This window comes from Puma concolor, chromosome C1 (genome assembly GCF_028749965.1).
Source record: "Puma concolor isolate L17-30 chromosome C1, mPumCon1.1.hap2, whole genome shotgun sequence".
NCBI classification, from domain to species: domain Eukaryota; kingdom Metazoa; phylum Chordata; class Mammalia; order Carnivora; family Felidae; genus Puma; species Puma concolor.
The window spans coordinates 222,275,648-222,295,421 of NC_141674.1; the positions used below are offsets into that span (position 1 = coordinate 222,275,648).

Here is a 19,774-nt window from a genome sequence, read left to right on the forward strand (position 1 = left end):
ACGAGACGGTTTTCCTGCAGGTACTTGCTCACAAGGCAAGTGCACAACATGGGCCACAAGCCAGGCTTTTTGGTGTGAACCAAAGCTTGATCTCTTTCTAAGAAGAAATCTAAAATGGCTTCGCTTGTATATCAGGCCTTTAAAGAGTTTGTCTCTCGTCAAAACACACACACGGGGCACCTGGGTGGTGCAGGCGGTTAAGTGTCTGACTCCTGATCTCAGCCCAAGTCGTGATCTTATGGTCCGTGGGACCCAGCCCCGTGTTGGGCTCTGTGCCGAGCACGGAGTCTGCTTGAGATTCTCTCTTGCCCTCTCTCTCTCGGCCCCACCCCTGCTCACGCACCCGTGCTCACTGTCTCAAAATAAACGAACATTTAAAAACAAAACAAAAAACCAACACAAAATTCTGGAAAGAGAATCTCGGACTCCAGACTTTTAGAATAAGCGAGTATCAAGTAAAAACTCAAGGCTTACTTCACGACTCCTTAATGCTCGGCTCCAACCCTGCCCTAACACAGTCCTAACCCTGACCCTGACCGCCCTCTGACCTCCCCCTCGCTCCGGCCCTAGGCCCGACCTCAACCTTGGAGGGGCCCACTCTCCTCCCTTTCCCCAGTCCCCGTCACCCTCACACCCCGACCGTGCGCCCCCTCCCCACCTCTGTGGCCCTCCCGCCCCCCACGGCCCACCCGTGTCCGAGGGTCAGCTCAGCGCCCTCGCTGCTGCTTCCCTGGCCGTCGCCCCAGGTGCGTGCCGCATCCTCAAGTCCGTGCTGGGCAAGAGCCCGGGCTGGGCGTTCCGGTCCTCTCCTCTGCTCACCCCGGCACCCTCAGGCCAGTCCCTGCCCCACCTGGGCCTCAGTTTCCCACCTGGGCGGTGCAGGTTCGGAGCCGGGGCTGCGGAGGCTGGTGCCCAGGTGGGTGATGGAGGCAGCCCGGCCCCCCTCCGGACTCCCCTCCAGACTCTCGCCTTTGATGCCCTGCCCTGCAGAGCGGCCCCACACCGGGGTTTGCTGCTCGCACCCCTGGGGTGTCACTTACTGTGTCCCACGCCCTCTGTGGCTCTCGTCACAGGTGGCGAGCTCCAGGCGCTTCTTCAAGTTCAGGTGTGATGTTTGTTTTTGGCAAGCTACTTGACACGTGACGTGACAGGTCGTTTGTTTTTAAGTTTAAGTGCAAATTCATGGATTTAAGCGATTTTTTTTTGAGTTCCAATTCATGGAAATGACCCTCCTATTGATATTCAGATCATCTTATCTTTGGCCAGTGGGAGCGAACTCGAGGTCACTCCTGAGTCCTCTAGACAGTGGCCAAGAGTCTGGATCTGCTTCGTTCTGTGGGGCGAAACACAATTCCAGGCTCATTTTATACACGTTCTGACCCAGGCCTGAGAGCGTCCGCTGCCCTCAGGAGCCCCTCTTTCTCTTCAGGAGAAATGACACCTACAGACCAACATCTGGATGTTTAAGGTGCTTGCTTTTAGGTCTTGTCAACGGACAGAATTAAGATACTAACTTTTCTTTTTAAGATAGAACACAGTGCAAGGATATACTGATACCTTTCACTCAAATTCAGAGCTACGTACCTAAAAACTTCTGTTAACCTTTATTTATTTTTGAGAGACGGAGACAGAGCGTGAGCAGGGGAGGGGCAGAGAGAGAGAGAGGGAGACACAGAATCCGAAGCAGGCTCCAGGCCCCGAGCCGCCAGCACGGAGCCCGACGCAGGGCTCGAACTCACGGACCGCGAGATCATGACCCGAGCCGAAGTCGGACGCTCGACTGACTGAGCCACCCCGGGGCCCCTCGAGGTCGAGCTTCTATTCCTGGCTCCCTTCCCCTCCCCCCCACCTGTTCCTCAAAGGTAATGATTTAATTTTAAACAAATGTATTGGCTTATCCTTCCATTTGTAAAATATAAGCTGTTGGTGTGCTATAATAAATGTGCATCAACACTATTTTTCGTTCTTCAATCGATCCTGGAGAAAACCACTGAGTAATGGATAGAAATATTTCTCCTTCCTTTTCTACGACTTCCTGGTGCCCCGTGGTGCGGACGGCAAGCATCTCATGCCTCCAGGGCTTGATGGACTGACGTCCGGGTGGTTTCCAGGCCCCGCTTCACTACAGCACCGCGAGGGTAGACCCTCGAGTATCCTTTTCAGAACCCCACGGCTCTGTCGTGGGACAGATGCCCGGAAGTGTGGTCGCCGGGTCAAAGGGCAGGGCATCTCCAACGTTGCAGGATTGCCAGGCCCTCTCCACGGGGAAGATCAGTGGGCCGTATCTGATGATGTTCCCCGCCTTCGATCGCTGCCGAGTGCTGGGACTTAGCTTATCTGACGGGGAGAAGCAGAATTGCCGTGCACTTTGAGTTCACGTTTCTCATTTGATGAGTGCGTGGGCCCCTTTTAGATCTCCAGTGAGTCCTCTGCATCTCACATCTCCTTTTCTGTGAGTCTGTTCCTGTCTCTTGTTGGCATCTCGCCGACCTCCAAAGGCAGAGGTCCTGGGCGGAGACAAGGACAGGGGCTGACACAGAATGCTGGGCAGAGCGCTGCGGGGGGGGGGGGGGGGGGGGGGGAGGGGCGGCTCCCTGCCCCGGCATCACCTGGCGCTGGTAAAGCGGGCGCTTCTTGGCCCGCCCCAGACAGACTGGCTCAGGCGAACCCAAGCCGGAGGCCATCTGCCCTTGGAGGAGGGGAGGCAGGGAAAAGCCCTCCAGACAAGCCGCTTTCAAGGGAGGTGGCCCTTCCCCGGCTCGGCGGCCGGCGCTGCACCTTCACAGCTGACTCTCGGGCAGGGGTGAGCCGCTGCTCTCCGCCCATCTCAATCCTCAGCCTGGGGTCCACAGGCATGGAGCCCCCCCACCCCCCCACCTGCGCCCCAGCAGCACTGACTGAAAACGGAGCCATCCCCTGGAGGATGGCCGCAGGGAGTGGGGAGGACTCCCCAGGCAGGGCAGGGAGCGCAGGGCCCAGGTCGGCTGGGGGGGGTGGGGTGCAGGGAGACCGCAGCCCCAGGCGTGGAACCTGGGGGAGGGGGCAGCCACCAGCCTTGCCTTCAGAGCCGTCTGGGGCTGAGAAAGGGGAAGGTGCCTGGGAAGGCAGAGGAGCACATCAGGGGTCAGCATGGGCAGGAAGAGGCGGAGAGGAACCTGCAGCGTGCCACCACTCACCCCACCCCCGGGTCCCCCAGGGGCTCCTCAAGGAGCCAGCCCAGGAGGAGGGGAGCAGGAGCTGTCGGAGTGAGCAAGCTGTCCCGGGCAGCTGGAGGCCGACACCTGCCCGGGTCCCCGCTCACCCCCATCCCCCACGCCCCGTGCGTGCAGTGGCCGGCCTGCCGATGGGGCACTTTTGTCATCTTCGAGTGTCCAGATGTCCCGAGGCATCTTCCACCTCGGGGCAAAACAAGCAGAGGTGGCGGGAGGTGCCCCGGGTCCCTGGTCCCTGAGTGTCCAAGGGCACAGGTCGGGGGAGGCTGCCCACCGCTGCTGTTGAAGGGGTGGGGTAGGCAGGAGGACGGGCAGGGAGGGCGGCACCCACTGTGCTCCTCGCCGAGCCTGTGCATCTGTGAGGCTGTGGGGTGGGGGTGGGGGCAGGAGAGCAGCCTGCCTCGACCCCTGGGGACCCTGTGCCCCTGCTGCCCAGCCAGGGACAGGCCCTAGGATGTCACCGGCGGGAACAGCCCAGCCAAGGTCAGCAGACCTCAGGACCCCCTCAGGACCCCCCCAGGACTCTCTCAGGATCCCCCCAGGAACCCCTCAGGCCCTCAGGCCCCCCTGAGAACTCTCTCAAGATGCCCTCACATTCCCCAAGTTGCCACAGTGTCCCTTGTGCTGTGGTGCCTTCTCCTGTCTGACTCCCCTCCTTGCTTGGGCCAAATCTCTGTCCAGGAAGGGCTGTGGACGTGCTGTCTGAGCGCCTGACTTGGCCCTGACCCTCTGTCCCAGGGAGGCCGAGCAGAGGCGCTTCCTGGGCCCAGGGCCAAGGGTTGGGAAAGGGGCTCCAGGGGCAAATGTGGCTGAAGGCAGGGTCTGTCTGGGGCACGGAGGGTTCACAAGGGGACGCCGAGGAGAAACGCAGGGAACAAGACCAGGAGCACCGCGCCGGGCACAGCCAGGGCTGCCCGCCCAGGGCTCCGGGGTGCGCATCCCGGAGGCGGGGCCTCTGTCCGTGGGGTGTCGGCGTGTGCCGACTGGTCATCGGCAGCGCGAGAGGCCGGAGGCCGAGTTGTGTCCTGAGCGCCGGCTGTCCGGCCCAAGGCCCGTAAGGCTGTTCTGCCACCCCAGATGTGCCTGCGGGTCCCTGGGAACAGGGTGGCCATCCTCCGGTGCCCCCTCACGGCCTGTCCCCGCGGGCCTGGGCCTGGGGTTTTGGCTGGAGGCCGGGGGGGTGGGAGGCTCTTATCCTTGACCTTCCCTGCACCCCGGCCACTTCCTGTGGTACAGGGTGGATGCCAGAGGGAGCAGAGGGAGGGATGTCAAGGGGGCAGTGTGGCCAGGAAGGTGTCACCGCCCCCCCCCACTTCCTCCCCCTGGGGAGTCGAGGCTGGTTTCTGAATGCCAAGGGAAGACCCCGGGCTGAGGACACTGGGAAAGAAGAAGCCCTCTTAATGGGAGACAGTGCCTGGGGGTGACCTAGGGACAGGCCCATGCGGTTCGAGAGTGTTAGCAAGTGACAGGCCCTCATTTTCCCAGGAGGCAGAGGGACCCTGGCTGCCAAGTGGAGGAGGGGCCCGAGGGGCCTGAGGAGGGGACAGGGCTGGAAGGGTCTGTGAAGAAGAGTGGGGGGGGGGGCCCAAGGCCGGGCCCCCCAGCTGAGGAGGGGAGGGGGACTCGGGTGCAGGGGTGCTGGGGGCAGCTGACCCCTCCCAGGACCCCTCCAGCCCCTTGGCGTCCTCATCTGGCTCTGGGCCAGACCGGGGGAGGGGGAGGAGGTTCCCAGAGACAGTTGCTGGGGACAGGGGAACAGAAAGTGTCAGCGGTGGCAACGGCTTCCGTGCCAGAGGCCCGGCTGGTTCCACCCCCAGGTGCCTGGGGTTAGGCCGGGCAGGGGTGAGGCGCTGGCCTCTGGCACAGCATCCAAGGGGCTGCCGACAACTCGGGCGTGAGGATTAACCATGCTCTGGTGCCACGTTTTCGTACTCGGAGGCTGATGCGCAAACCCACCGAGCAAAGGGTGAGCGCGGCCGGTGAAGGCAGGCTGGGGGGCCTGGCGTGCGTCGGCTTCAGGTTCCAACGTGGGGGGACCAGGAGGTCGTGAAAGACGCACCCGAACCCCCAGTGTGGCTCGGAAGGCGGCCCCCTGGCCAGCTTTCGGCTCTGCTTCTCGGGGCTCCGCTCAGGCTCCCCCCGCCCCCCCCCCACCCCCGAAACCAGAGGAAAGGGCCGTGGCTCCGTGCAGACAGTCAAGCCACGCCCCTGCCCACTGTCCGCCTGAGGCTCCCTTCCTGCTCCTCCTGCAGCTTGCTCCCTCCCTGCCCCTGGCCACCTCCTCCTAGAAGCCTCCGGTCCTGCCCTCTGTGAACCCCCAGGAGTCGGAGGCGATGTGAGTGCAGGGTCCCGCTCCTGGGGCGCCTGCCTCAGCGTTGTGCCCAGCGTGGTGCCCAGGCAGGGCCCAAGCGTGGGTGCGGAAGAGGGAGCAGACCAAGAGTAGACGGTCATTTTAGGTCAGAGTGGACGCACATTTTGGCTCAGGGAGTCGACCCTGGGCGGCCGCATTGCCCAGTGTCCTCAGGATCCTTTGCGCTCTTCCTAGGTGAGGGTCCTGAATGCCCCCATTCTCAGCACTTGGTTTCCACGTGACCCAGGTGGGCAGGGGCGCGCTTCCCACCCAAGGAGGGAAGCCCCCCCCGGAGGCAGGGGCTCAGCATTTCCTGGGCCCGCCCCTGGGCCCCATCCAGCAGCCTCCTGCGGAGTGACTCAGACTCCCGGGCTCACTTCCCTTGGAGGCTCCCGGCTCTCAGCAGGGCAGTGACGTGTCATCTTGACAGCCGAGTGGCCCTTTTGCCTCCAACCCCAACCATTCGGAGGGGCGAGGGCCAGGAGGAAGGGGCAAGAAGGATCCACCACACGAGGGTTGCCACGTGGGCTCTGCACGTGCAAAGCAGGAGCGGGGACAGGGACCCCAGGCAGGGGTGGCGGCCAGGGGGTGCAGGTCCGCTGAGCCCCAGTGCCCCGGCTGGTGGAGGCTCTCAGGGGCTCCGCGGTGGGTCTCGGGGCAGCGATCGGGGCCTCGCAAGCGCTGCTTTGCGGAGGCCCGTCGCTATGGTTCGAGGCGGCCCGGCAGCCAGAGGACGGGCCTGGTCTGGCATCTGGAGCCTGCCCTGTGAGGTCAGGACTCTTGAACCCGCGGGGTCCAGTGGGGCTTGAGGGGGAAAGGACCCGGCCCCGGCCCCGCACAGGGAGGGAGCTTGGCAGAGGGAAGGTTCCGACGCCCCAGCCCACCCGGGGCAGACGCTTTCTGAGTCGAGGCCACTACTGTTTACAGGATGCCCGTGAGCCAAGAATCCGGCTTCTTCCTCGGCACGCGTCGCCAGCTGGATTCTCCCTTCGAGGCCGCCGCCCGCTGGTTAAAACGCTTTAGGGAGGCCTCACTCCACACCAGGCACTGACGTGTCCGACAGCAGGCGGGCCCCAGCCACAGGCAAGAACTGAGTACACGGAAGAGCTCTTCTAATTCATGAGAAATTCTATAAGGAAAACCAGACCGAACGGGGCGCTAGGAGAGGGTGGGGCCCCCAGAGAGGGGCAGAGAGGCGGGGGAGGAGGGGGAGGCAGGCGGGCTCTGGAGGGCTGTGCCTGGGGCTGCTGTGGTGGGGGAGGGGGCCCCGGTCACAGGGCCAGGAGGCCCGGCCCAGCCGCTGCCTTCTGGGGGCCTCGGTTGCTGCCTCCGCCAATGAGCAGGGGTGGTGGTGATGGCTCGGCGCAGAGAGAGAAGCCGCAACGACGGGGAGTCGGGTCCCTGCCGCGCTGTGCGTGCCGCGCCGGGCTAAGTGGGAGGAAGACGCGAAGGCTCGGCGTGAGCTCAGAGTGGGGAGGTCGCCCCAGGAGGCCCCTTGAGCAGGGCCGCCCCTGCGCGCGCAGAGCCGCAGGAAGTCGCCTGTCTGGGCTCGCACCGCCGGCCCGGAGGAGCCTCTGTGCCCACGCACGTCGGTGGGTCGCGGCGGGTGTGCCCTGGAGGGTGCCTGCGCGTGTGGCCTTCCCGCCGGGGGATGCTGGCCCTGGGGGCGGGGGACACCGACCTGCAGCCCCGGGGGGCCCTGCCCCGGAAAGGTCCCTCACTCTGCAGGGTGGATGGGTAGAGAGGCTGGGGTCAGAGGGGCGGTCTCGCTCCCTCTCGGGTTGTTCCTAGGACGCCCCGTCTCCGCAGCCGTGTCTGGGGAGGCCATGCCACCCCCCACTTCCCTTCCCAGAAACTACCCCGGCAGCCCTGAGCCGGCACAGGTGGCGGTCCCGGCACCTGCGCTCTGTCGTCCGCCAACCCTGCCACCTGCCTGCCTTAAGGTCGGGGGACAGTCGGCCAGGGCTGCCCCCACTTTCCCATCTGGAGCCGGGAAGCTTGGAGGTGAGGGGGTGATGGGGGGGTCTCAGAGGGAGTGAGCGTATGGTGGGGGGAGTCTCAGAGGGGGTGAGGAAATAATGGGGGGGTCTCGGAAGGGGTGGGGTGTGAGGAGGGTCTCGGTGGGTGTGAGGGTATGATGGTCTCAGAGGGGGTGAGGCTGTGGTGGGGTCTCAGAAGGGTGAGGGGGGGAGCTCAGGGGAGCATCCTGCCAGAGGTGCTTTGTGAGGACGATGATCTGGAAAGGAGATCCGCCCTCCATGTGTGTGGGGGGGCATCCAGCGTGGGCAACAAATGGAAAGCAACTTGGGGTCTCCTCCAGGGCCGGGACTCGCACCTCATCCGAGACCCTGAAACCCACTTTGTGGGCTGGGACCGGCACTTGAGAAAGTAGAACAGAAAATGTTTGCGCGCCGTATTCCCGCCGCGGGGATCTTGGCTCCGCGACGCTTCGGTCACCCACGTGCGTCCGTCCTGGATCCTGGAGTATTTCTTGCACAGGGCCCCGGCTCCAGAGGCCTCTACGGTGCTCAGGCCCCAGGGTCTGCACCCCAGTCCCTGCCCCAGGTCCCGCTCAAGGCGTCTGTGGGGCCCCGGGGCCGTGGGGTGGGCCGGCCTCCCAGACCCGACCCCAGGCCCCTGTCGGGTCATTACAGAGGTGCCTCAGTGCAGAATCCAGGACACCTTTCCACTGGCGTGAGGAGGCAGACTGATGGCGCCATCAGGAAGGAAGCGGTACCCGGGAGGTGCCGCTCCCCTCCCCCCCCACCCCCCAGCAGGAAGCTCCCAGCCCGTGTCACTCAGCGCTCTGCGCTGGCCGTGCGGCAGTGGGGCCACTAGGACACTAGGACAGCAGGGGCCCTGCTCTGGACACAGGTCCCCACGCCAGGGCCAGACACAGGCAGGACATGCGGTGCCATCGGTGGCTTCCGGACGGCCCCGTGCCACTTGGGCTGGACCCGCGACCTGACTTCCCGGGCTTGTACGGGAGGCGCCCCAAGGACACAGATGCGGGCCCCCCGATCTGGCCAAGTGTTCAGGACCCCACCGGGTACCTTCAAAACCATGCCAAGCCCTGTCTGGGATGGTGAGGAGAGCTTGGGCCACACCGAGGCCAGCCTTTGAGTCATACTCCCAGACACCCAACCGCATGCGGCCCCGGGCATCTCATCCTGCCCCCCCCCCCCCAAGGTCAGCCAGAAGGGCAGCAACCGTTCACCGCTGCTGGACCCGTCTGGGGTGGGGGGTGGGGGGGTCCCACGGCGGCACCGTGACTCTGTGGGGCCTTGAGGTACCTTCCCAGCAGGTTCTGAGGAATCTGGGCTGGTGGGGGGCCTTGACTGAGCCCCTGGGAAGCTCACACATGCTTGGGGGGGGGGGAGCTGCGGCCGCGAGGGCGGGGCGGGCAAGGAGGGAGGATCCCCGTGGTCAGTTCTGGTGGTGGGCTCAGGGCCTGTGGAGCCTGGCTGGCTTGTGGTCTGAGGGGCCTCAGAACCTGGGTGTCACTCACAGAACAGAGAGAAGAGCAGCCTCCTTAAAAACAACAAAAAAAGGAGAGCCCCTCATCAGGGGCGCGGAGAGCGGAAACCGTGGTGAAGGCTCATAAAGCTTTGGTTGCTGGCAGGGCCGCCCTTTGAAAATCCCGGAGATAAAATGGGATGATTTGGTGGAATATTTCTGTTCGAGCTGAAATCTGTGCTCCCGCTTCCCTAAAGGCCTGTGGTCCGGAGGTTCCCAGGGGGCTGCGGCTGAGGAAACGAGTCCCCCTCCCTCCCACCCGGCTGCAGGCACTAATGAACCTAATGGTTCTAGATATTTCTTCTCTTCCTGTGTGGGGAGGGCTCAAGGCAGTAGAGCTGGCCCAGGACCCGCCCTTCCTTATCACCCCAAGCGCAGGGAGCACCCCTCCCCCCAGGGCCTGGTGCTCCTGGGGGCGGGGAGGCCACGCCCACCCTGCCCCTCCAGGCCCTTCCAGCCGGGGGGGAAGTGAGGTGGGGGCTTGGTAGTGTGTTCCCTGTGCTAGGCACTGGCACACCGGTCACTCACACAAGTGCTCCATGACCCCACATGTGTGACACCAGAACCCCTTTGTGCTCGGGAGGCCAAGGCTCACCCGGCGCTCGGGTGAGTCCAGAGTCCAATCCCTACATCACAGGCCAGGCCCTGTGTGTCAGACCCCTGACCAGGTCCACCCCGGCCCTGGGGGACCGGTCCCAGCCCTCCTGGGCCCTGTCGTGGAGCTTGTCCAAGGGAGGGAGGGGACAGTATGGGTGGTGGAGGGTGAGGCCTTAACAGTGGCCTTGATGATGATGGAGCAGGGGACGCCCCAGTGCCACCCGGAGGCCTGTTCTGAACCGTGGGTCTGGACCTCTGACCACAGAGGGCTCAAGGGGCCCTTGCAAGTGGACCCCAGGGCACAGCACTGGGGTGGGCGGGCACTCGGAAGGTGGTGGTGCCCAGGGTGGCACGGGAGGGAGGGAGGGGGGACAAGGGTGCTCTGGGGTTTCCTGGGGGGCTGTCCTGAGCCGCAGCCCCGCTGCCTAAACGGCACGTCAGCACCCCTGCAGCCAGAGACTGGGTGGGGGGAGGGGGGAGGGGGCAGGGGATGGCCCTCAGGTCTCTCTTTGGGGCCACCTGAGAGCGGCAAGGGCTGGGGCCAGGCTGGCTGCCCTTCGGGCTCCCTGTCCTGAGAGCTGGCACCGTGGGGGGCCCTCAGGATTTGGGCGCTGGCCAGTGGAGACCGAGCCCCTGAGCCCCTCCCACCTTCCTCGCCATCCAGGAGATCTAGTCCCAGCCCTGGGCGGGCTCGCTGCTGTGTGACCTTGAGCCCCCCTCAGGCCTCTGAAAGCCTCGGTTCCCCCACTCGTCCAGCGGGCAGGGGTGTGGCCTGGAGGGTGCTTCAGAGCCCGTGATGATCTCTAGGATTTTCTTTGGGAAGGTTCGTTTTGGGCGGGGGTTGGGGGGGGTGTGGCGTGCTCACCTCCTGCATCCCTGGCCAGAGGTGGGCGGGGCCTCGCTGGCCCCAGGGGCGCCCCTCCCCCCCGCCAGCCCTCCTCAGCCCTGCTTCTCTCCTGCAGCCGCAGGACCATGAACGGTACCTGTCACTCCAGTGAGCTCACCTGGCCCTACTGGGTCAAGAACATCGTGGACGCCTACGTGGGCCTGCTGCTGGCGCTGGGGCTGCTGCTCAACGGCCTGGCGCTGTGGGTGTTCTGCTGCCGCGTGCGGCGGTGGACGGAGACGCACATCTACATGGCCAACCTGGCCGTGGCCGACCTCTGCCTGCTCTGCGCCCTGCCCTTCTTCCTGTATTCCCTGAAGCCGAGAACCGAGGACACGCTGTTCTGCCAGCTCTCCCAGGGCGTCTACCTGACGAACAGGTACATGAGCATCAGCCTGGTGACGGCCATCGCCGTGGACCGCTACGTGGCCCTGCGGCACCCGCTGCGCGCCCCCGCCCTCCGCTCCCCGCGGCAGGCCGTGGCCGTGTGCGCGGCGCTCTGGGCGCTGGTGACGGGCTCGCTGGTGCTCCGGTGGGCCCTGGGGGTGCGGGAGGGCGGCTTCTGCTTCCTGAGCGTCTCCCGGCAGAGCTCCAACACCACGGCCTTCTCCCTGCTGGGCTTCTATCTGCCGCTGGCCGTGCTGCTTTTCTGCACCCTGCAGGTGGTCGCTGCCCTGGGCCAGGGGCCGGCCGCCCACACGGGCCAGGCAGAGGCCACCCGGAGGGCCACCCGCATGGTCTGGGCGAACCTGGTCGTGTTCGTGGCCTGCTTCCTGCCCTTACACGTGGTGCTGGCGGTGCGCGTGGCCGCGAGCCGCAGCGCCCCCACCCCCGCCCTCTGCTACGCCCTCTACGTCACCAGCAAGCTCTCAGATGCCAACTGCTGCCTGGACGCCATCTGCTACTACTTCATGGCCAAGGAGTTCCAGGAGGAGGCGTCGGCACTGGCCTCCATGCCCACTGCCAAGGCCCACAGGAGCCGGGACTCTTTCTCTGTGACCCTGGCCTAGGACGCAAGTCGCGGGCACGCGGGCCGGGTCCCGGGCTCTCCGGGAGGTGCTGCCTGCTGGGGGCGCCCCGGCTCACCGCGGATGGGGGCAGGCTCCAGGGGGCCTGGCAGGGTGGCGACGACCCAGGCACGGACCCCGCGGTGGTGACGCGCCCATCCCCGGGGTGGAAGAGGGTGGGAGGACTGAGCGAGGTCAACCCCTGGGGCCCTGAGATCGGGCCAACACCTGCAGTGCCCAGGGTCTGGTACCCCTGGGGTACTGGGGTGGACGCTTGCTCTGTGCCTGGAGGCCTCAATGGCCAGCTTTCTGCGGCCAACCTACAGCGGTTGGAATAAAGCTGTTCCCCTGACCTTGTCAGGGCTGTGTGTGTGTGTGTGTGTGTGTGCGCGCGCGCGCGCGTGCATGTGTGTGTGCTTTTGGACACGCGTGTGCTGTCCATACTCGGATGGTGGGAGGTAGGAGGGCCGGGGCGTCTTCCTAGACGGCCAGCCACTTGGGGGCTCTCCTCGGGTCCTCCCACCTGCTCCCACCCCGCAGCACGCCCAGCCATCTGGAGGGCCGGGGGCGGCGCTGCTCTCTCCCTTGCCGAGGCAGGGCCAGGGCCCCTCGACCCCTCGTAGGGGCTGCACAGCCAGCCGCACTAGCCTGGGGGTGGGCTGGGGGCGGTGAGGAACCGGCCGAGGTCTGTCGAGGGGGCACACTCCCCTGTGCTTCCTTCAGGGAAGCTGGCGGCCCTGCCTGGTGGCTGCGGGGCCCGGATACCCGCCCAGGCGGAAGCGTGGACGCCCAGCCTGGTGTGCGCTGTGCCCACCTCTCCTCTGCCTCCCTGCGTGGGACCCCGGGCATCCAGCCTCGAGCTGGAGCAGCCAGAGCCTTCCAGAGGCCGCCCGGGGTGCTGGTCCAAGCAGGGCTGGGGTTCAAACCCCACCCCACCTGCATCCCCGGGCACCGAACAGCCTCCCCGTCCTGTTCTTTCTTCCGCGTGTGTGATCGGAGCCAGAATGGCAGCCGTGTCCTGGCCCCAGGGGCCTGCGGACTCAGGGGGCCCTGCCTTGCGAGGTTGGTGCTCAGGGAGGCCCCCACTTGGGTGGACCCGTGCCCGGGAAGAGCCACACTCGGGGGGGGCCCCGTGAAGCTTTACCACAATGCTGCCCGATCCTGCTGTCCGATCCTGGCCCCAGGGGTGCTGATCCTCCCCAGTCTACGGCTTGGAGAGGGGATGTGTGCACAACCTTTGCCTCCGGCCTCTCCTGGCTCCCAGCAAGTGGAGGCAGCTGGACTTTGCACAAAATTCGTGGAAGAACAAGAAATGGGGCAGAAGCAAAATCAGAGAGGTTAAGCATCCCCACAACTGACTTCTGAACCCTAATCACGGCCCACGTGCTCAGTATCCTACACCAGAGTCCAGCCTCTGGGCTGTGCCAGGCCAAGTGGAAGAACCTCTATCATGAATGTATGCACAGACCACCCCCAGCCCTGGCCCAGAGGGCTTAGGGGGCAGTCTGGCCATTGATGAGGATTGGGCTTGCCATTAATTAGCAAACGACCGGCATCTGAAAAAAAGCAGATTCATTCTGAGGCTGCATCATCAGGAGTATAGGGCCCAGAATGTGGGAGGACACAGTTCATTCTCCCTCCACTAGGATTACCTCTGGGGTATTTTATCTGGCCAGGGCACTGTTCTGTACCAGGCCTTGGTCACCCGGGAGAGGGTCTGGAGGGTTCAGGCTGCTGAGGGCTTGGCAACCCAGGCCAGCTGGCCACAGGCAGAGGAAGTATGAGCAGTCAGATAAAGTGAGGTGCGGCCCAGGAAGTGGCAGCATCTGCAGTCCCTGAGAAGCAGATGGGTCTGGGTGGCTGCAGAGGACAGATCCCCGACGGGGAGGGACTCAGAGAACCTCCCAGGACTGGGCAGAATCTAAGTGTCCAATAACGTTCTTTTTTTTTTTTTTTTTTTTTTAACTTTATGTTGAGAGGAGAGAGAGAGAGCAGGGGAGGGGCAGAAAGACACAGAGAGAATCCCAAGCGGGTTGTGCACTGTTGGCGCAGAGCCCGAGGTGGGGCTCCAACTCACAAACCAGGAGGCCGTGACCCAAGCTGAAACCGAGAGCCGGACACTTAACCGCCTGAGCCACCCAGGCGCCCCGAGTGCCGATAATTATCAGAAAGAGAGAAGGTGTCCAGGGAAGTCCATGCCCCTCGCTGGGGGTTCGAGCCCGGCTGCAGCCGGTCTCAGAAGGCAGTTTGGGGAGGGCAGGCCAGCCATTAGTGGGTAGAGCCACGCTTTGTGTCCTGTTCTCCGGGGCCCCTGCTGCTGTGCCTCGGAGGAAATTTTCCTAAGAGTAAGTGTCCGCGGTCAACGGGGCAGCGGGCGTCAACCAGACGCGGGGCCCTGCAGGGTCTGGGGAAGTGGGTGCTGGGGGGGGGGCTGCCAGCCCCCAGGTCAGCCCCCCCTGCGGCTGCAGGGCAGGGTTTGGGGCACCGCAGGGACCCCAGGGCTGCCCCTCCCAGCAGGGAGGGGGCGGCAGATCGCAGAGCTGAGCCAACGGGAAGGTCGGTACTGCAGGGAACTGCCCACGAGTGACCTTTCGGATAAAGGCGCCCGGGGCTGGCACCCCGAAGTCCACAGGGGAGCACGCGTCGGCCTCCGCCTCGCGTGGGCACGCTGGCCTGCACCTGCCCCCGGCGGCGAGGTGTCTTTCAGCTCCTGCCACCCGGGAGGGTAGGGAGGAGGGCAGAAGTGACACTGAGCACCGCGAGCCCCCCCTCCGGCGGGGGGGGACCTCACCTCGCCCGGCTTTCAGAGCCGCTGCCGTCCGCACGGGGCCGCGCCTGCCCCTGCCTCCTGGTCTGTGTGGCAGGCCGTCCCTCTCAGGGTCCCCTGGGCACCCGCCCCCACGTCACCCACCTCACAGCTTCACAGGGTGCCGTGTGCCCCAGATTCGTGGGAGTACGCGCCCCTGCTTTCCTGAGCAGGGGGTGGGGGGAGGCAGCTTCCTCTGGCCTCCTTGTTCCTGCAGACGGCCGGGCCAGGTCCTGGGACAGCAGACCCTGTGCCGGCCCCACACCCCCACCCCCAAGAGCCCCTCACACCGGCCCTCTGGGGGAGCTGCTGGTGTGGCCAAGGTCGGGGCCGTGCTGGTGCTGGACAGGAATACACCCCTGCCTCAGGGTGGGTTCCAGAAGCCTCTCTGACATGGAGACTGGCACGCAGGGGTTTCTGTGGGAGTGCTCTTGGGAACCCCACCCAAAAAGGAGCTGGCCAAGCGGGATGGACGGAGGGAACAGCTTCCGTGCCCATGGGGAGCTCTGGAGTTGTGACCACACGGCTGACCATACAGGGCTACCGTGGGTGCACGGCCTCTGATGTGTCACTTGCTGAAGGTGATTCCGGAGGGGCCTCCGGCGGCAAGACAAGCACCATGTGCCTCGGTGGTGACGCTCCCCCCCCCTCCCACCAGAGCACCCCACAGCGTCCACTACAGCCTCCCACCCTGTCAGGCCAGGCGCCCGGACCCCTGGGCCGCATGGGTAGGGGCTCCTGGCCAAGGGTCTCTGGGTTCTCCGGTCCCGAACTCTGCAGGCTTCCTGCCCGGGGTCTCCCCACCCGGTGCCAATCATGGACGCACACAGGTAGGGGGCACCACCCGGCCAAAACGGGCCTGCCTGGAAAAATCTGAAAAAAAGCAGATTCATTCTGAGGCTGCATCATCAGGAGTATAGGGCCCAGAATGTGGGAGGACACAGTTCATTCTCCCTCCACTAGGATTACCTCTGGGGTATTTTATCTGGCCAGGGCCCTGCTGCACAGGGGCCCAGAGCTGTGGTCTGGGCGTCACAAACCGCAGGCAGAAGCTGCGGGCCCCAGGCACACATGGACCGGACAAGGGGGCCGCCTACCTGCCCGCTGCACGGAGATGGGACCACACCCACTCGAGAGAGTACAAAAGCATAACCACAGCCTTGGGGCTGGAGAGCAGTGAGCGGCCCAGCCGGAGTCTCCGAGGCCCCAGCCATCCCAGATGGGTGAGTCCACCCAGGCCTAGAAGGCCCCTGCTGTCGCCTCCATGAGCCCCGTCCTGCCCTTGCCACGCCGGCCGCCACAGAGGGCTCCCGGGAGCAGGGCCGTGGGCCTCGTGCATCCCACCTGGGGACCACGCCTGGGCTCCAAGCCCAAGCAGGCGTTAGGGCAAGGGCTGAGGGGGCAGTTAGCTTCCGTGGACGGACAGTGAGGGGGGCCATGGGGGGCAGAGGTAGACAGGAGGAGGAGAGAGATAGGAGATGGGGGGGAGTGCAGGGGAAAGCTTTGGGGGGAGGGGAAAAGAGGGCCCCAAGGAGGAAGTGGATAGAGAGGAAGGGCAGAGAGGGGTGGCTGGGGTGAGGGAGACACACACACAGAAGTAGGGAGCCTAACAAAGACGGAGAAGAGTGGGGTCAGCCCAGGGCTCCCGATGCTCTCCTGATGGGCTGGGGGTGCTCCCTCTCTGCAGACCAGGACCCCCCGTGGCCCCTGCCACAGGAGTCTGGGGTCCCGCTCCATGGGTCATGCGTTGAGGGACCTTGGACAGGGCCACAGGCGGTGGGGGACGGCAACGTGGCAAAGGTCTCCGGCTGAGCTAAAGCCTCTGGGGGAGAAGCCCAGAGAGAAGCCCCCCAGAGTCCCCTTCGTGGCAGGGGCCACCGTCCACATCTAGGAACGCAGACCCTCTGGGCGGGGCAGGGAAGGCGGCCCCAGTGGAGCCCTTTGAGGTCAAGAGAGGGAGCCCCGGGGCTGGCGCAGGAAGTAGGGGAAGAGATGAGGAGGGAGGGGGGAGGGGGCGGCGGGAGGGAGGTGAAGGAGGAGGGGCGAGGCCACAGCAGCCTTCCCCTCCCTGCCCGCAGGTGAAGCTGGGGCGCCCGCCGCCGTCCCCGTCCCCGGGAACGGGAACGGCTCTGAGGGCTGCAGCACGGAGAGGAGCGTCCTGTCCCAGGCGGCCACCAGCGTCTCCATCTATGTCATCTTGGCGCTGGGGCTGCCGCTCAACGGCCTGGGGCTCTGGGTGTTCTGGTGCCGCCTGCGCAGGTGGACCGAGACCCGCGTCTACATGGCCAACCTGGTGGCGGCCGACTGCCTGCTGCTGCTGAGCCTGCCGGGAGTCCTGCACACGCTGGGCCAGGCGGCGGGGGCCCAGGAGGGCGTCCTGTGCAGGGTCGTGCAGAGCTTCTACTACGTCAACACCTACATGAGCATATGCCTCATCACGGCCATCGCCACCGACCGCTACGCCGCCCTGCGCTTTCCGCTGCGGTCTCGCGCCTGGCGCAGCCCCCGCCAGGCCGCCCTCACCTGCCTGACCCTCTGGCTGCTGGTGTTCGGGGCCGTGGCCCTGCCGGCGTCCTGGCTGCGCGCGGGGGAGAGCTTCTGCTTCGGCCGGGGCCGCACCCGGGGCCCCAGGACCCTGGCCTTCTCCCTGCTGCTCTTCCTCCTCCCGCTGCTGGTCCTCAGCTTCTGCTCCTGGCAGGTGCTCCGGCACCTGACCCGCAAGCGCGCGCGGTCACCGCCCCAGGACGCCGCCCACCTCCTCAGAGCCCTGCACGTGGTGGCGGCCAACTTGGCCACCTTCCTGCTCTGTTTCCTCCCACTGCACGTGGCCTTGCTGGCCATGCTCGTGGCCCGGTGGACAGACGCGGCCTGCCCCACTCTCCAGGCGGTGGCTGCCTTCGTGCAGGTGACCTCCCGCGTCGCCAACGCCAACTGCTGCCTGGACGCCGTCAGCTACTATTTTGTGGCCAAAGAGTTCCAGGAAGAGGTGGGGGCCGTCCTCAGCGCGTCCCGGCCTTTCCGGGGACGGATGCGGGGCGCTCCTACACGTGACCACCCTGACCGGGCCGTCCGGGCGTGGGCGGATGAGGACGACAGCTCGGGAGAGGCCCCATGCGTGGCCCTGCAGCGCGTGGTGCGGGGAGCCGCGGGTCCCCCCGAGGCGACTCCTCCCCCCTCCGCGGCGTCCACGAGAAGTAGCCTCACTGAGCACGTGTGACTTTGGATTTACGGGTCCTGGGACGTGGACTCTCCCTCAGCAAATAGAATTTAACCAAGGCATTAAAAAATTGCCACCCCACGGATCTCTTTTCCCAGACGGATCTCTCTTCTCAGTGCCTGGGCGGCCCTCCTCGGCAAGCACTGGGGAGGGCGTTTCTGTCACCTATAGACGGTGATTAGAACCAAAATCTCTCAGAGGCGACCAGGTCTCTCCTCAGGCCGGTGACACCACTGCAGACAGAATCCAAGTACGTCCCATGGGCCACAGGACGTTCACAGAGACACAGCCACTAAACAAGCTTAAAGACACTCCTTTGGGGGCGCCTAGGTGGCGCAGTCGGTTAAGCATCCGACTTCAGCCAGGTCACGATCTCGCGGTCCGTGAGTTCGAGCCCCGCGTCGGGCTCTGGGCTGATGGCTCAGAGCCTGGAGCCTGTTTCCGATTCTGTGTCTCCCTCTCTCTCTGCCCCTCCCCCGTTCATGCTCTGTCTCTCTCTGTCCCAAAAATAAATAAACGTTGAAAAAAAAAAATTTTAAAGACACTCCTTTGTAAAAACCGTTCCGTGGGTTCTTACAGAGCATCGAAGAGGTCCCGTCCTGACCTTCAGGGATTCGGGGTGTTTCCCCGAGCCCCCGTTCTTCCGCACCCCTCAAGTCTCCCGGCACCGCTGGGGGCCTCCCACTCTGGGCCGGGCTCGTGGACACCCACAGGCTGAGCTGAGGGTTGGGGGGTGCCTCTCCCCACAATGCTGAGGTTCTCAGGAGGTGTCCACCCTGCCGGGGCCCGAGGGCCCGGCTTGGAATGGACTTATGGGATCGGCACAAACACCTCCACTAGGAAGCCCGGGCAGGACACAGACCTGAGGGGCTCGTGCTGGAGGCTGGGGGCCCCAAACTGGGGCCGAGGAAGCAGAGGTGGGGGCTCCCGACAGCCTCAGGTGACTAGAGGGAGAATGGGACACCCGGACCCCTACCTCCTTCCCCTCACCTTGTTCCTCTTCCCCCTGCCCCGCCCCCACCCCCACCCCCGACACCTGCACCGTCAGAGCGCTCTGCCTGGCAGGGCCCGCGGCCGCACAGGGAGATCTGTTCCTGCGGAATGAGAGCAGCTGGGCCTCTGGGCTGGGCCCCAGGCCGGACCTGTCAGCCTGCGGCACCACCAGCTTCGAGCTGAGGCCAGGACCTGCATGGCGGTCGGCACGGCCTGGTGGTCAGTCCTGTTCCGCGTGTGCAGGTGCCCCGCCGAGGCCTGGTCTTCCGCTGCCTGGAGACCCAGGCTCGACTGGCGTCCCCAGCAGCGGCTCACCTTCCCCCCGGCGCACTCGTTCTGGCCACCGCTCAGCAGGCTCCTCGGAGAGGCCATCTGTGTGGCCAAGGCCGACGGCGGCATCGGTGCCTTTGGCCACCGCTCCAGGGCCGAGGCCGAGGGCAGCTGTCCTGTCCTTGCCCCAGGTGTGGAGCTTGCCGGGGTGCCGAGAGTACAGCCACGGTCACTGGCCCCTCCGTCCTCTTGGGGCTGCCTGAGCGGCAGCTGGCCGACCAGGGCAAGTACGGCTTTGGCCCGCATCGCCCCCCTCCTCACACACAGAGATCGTAGGGCATAAAGTCCCCGGTCCAATCCTCACCACCAGTGCATCCGGAAGGGGCTCCCGAAAGAGGGGCGCTCCTGTGTCACCATGAGGTGGAGCCTTCCTCGGAAGAGAAGCCTGGGCTAGGAGTGTGACCCCTGGAGGGCCAGGCCCTCCACAGCCAGCTGTCGGAGCACACTCAGGGCGGCGGTGAACGGAGGTCCCGGCTCAGCCAGGCGGCCTTCCCCTCCGAGTCCACGGCTGCAGTCCGGCCGCCCTCTGCCCAGCGAGCCCACGTCCCACTCTGGGGAGGTGTGCGTGGGGGTCCAGAGAGGTGGGGGCTCTTGCTCGTTGGGGCTCAGGCTGTTGGCAAGCACGCGGGAGGCACGTGGGCTCACCCCCTTCCCCAGCACCCCCTTTAGGGCGCCTCCCCCCCAGGAGGAGCGCCCCGGAGTCAGCTTGCAGGACTGATCCCTTTGAGACCCAGGCCGTCCCAGCCTGGAGGCAGCGTTGGGGCACAGCAGGCTGAAGGGCCGCCACGGGGGACCGGACTCCTGGACACCTTGGGTGCTGCTTTCCGGGCCGAGCTCCGGTGTTGACCATCAGCAGCGTA

At 65.3% G+C, this 19,774-nt stretch overlaps 2 protein-coding genes across 5 annotated transcripts; both read left to right on the forward strand.

The window, feature by feature from the left end:
* The first annotated feature begins 5,510 nt into the window (after positions 1-5,510).
* Positions 5,511-11,920, forward strand: GPR35 (G protein-coupled receptor 35). 4 transcript variants are annotated; one of them, XM_086720138.1, is made up of 3 exons: positions 5,511-6,332; positions 6,490-6,645; positions 10,638-11,920. In XM_086720138.1, the coding sequence occupies exon 3, from the start codon at positions 10,648-10,650 to the stop codon at positions 11,569-11,571; it is 924 nt and encodes a 307-aa protein (XP_086576264.1). In that variant the 5' UTR covers positions 5,511-6,332; positions 6,490-6,645; positions 10,638-10,647; the 3' UTR covers positions 11,572-11,920. The 4 variants fall into 4 exon arrangements, with proteins under 4 accessions (XP_086576264.1, XP_086576262.1, XP_086576263.1 ...); XM_086720139.1 differs by lacking the exons at positions 5,511-6,332; positions 6,490-6,645 and adding exons at positions 7,067-7,154; positions 7,415-7,566 and having other exon boundaries at positions 10,644-11,920; XM_086720136.1 differs by lacking the exons at positions 5,511-6,332; positions 6,490-6,645 and adding an exon at positions 6,770-7,154.
* A 3,459-nt stretch (positions 11,921-15,379) lies between these two features.
* On the forward strand, positions 15,380-17,676 carry LOC147578784 (G protein-coupled receptor 35-like). The gene is made up of 2 exons (XM_086720140.1): positions 15,380-15,597; positions 16,453-17,676. The coding sequence occupies exons 1-2, from the start codon at positions 15,594-15,596 to the stop codon at positions 17,589-17,591; spliced, it is 1,143 nt and encodes a 380-aa protein (XP_086576266.1). The 5' UTR covers positions 15,380-15,593; the 3' UTR covers positions 17,592-17,676.
* The last annotated feature ends 2,098 nt before the right edge of the window (positions 17,677-19,774 follow it).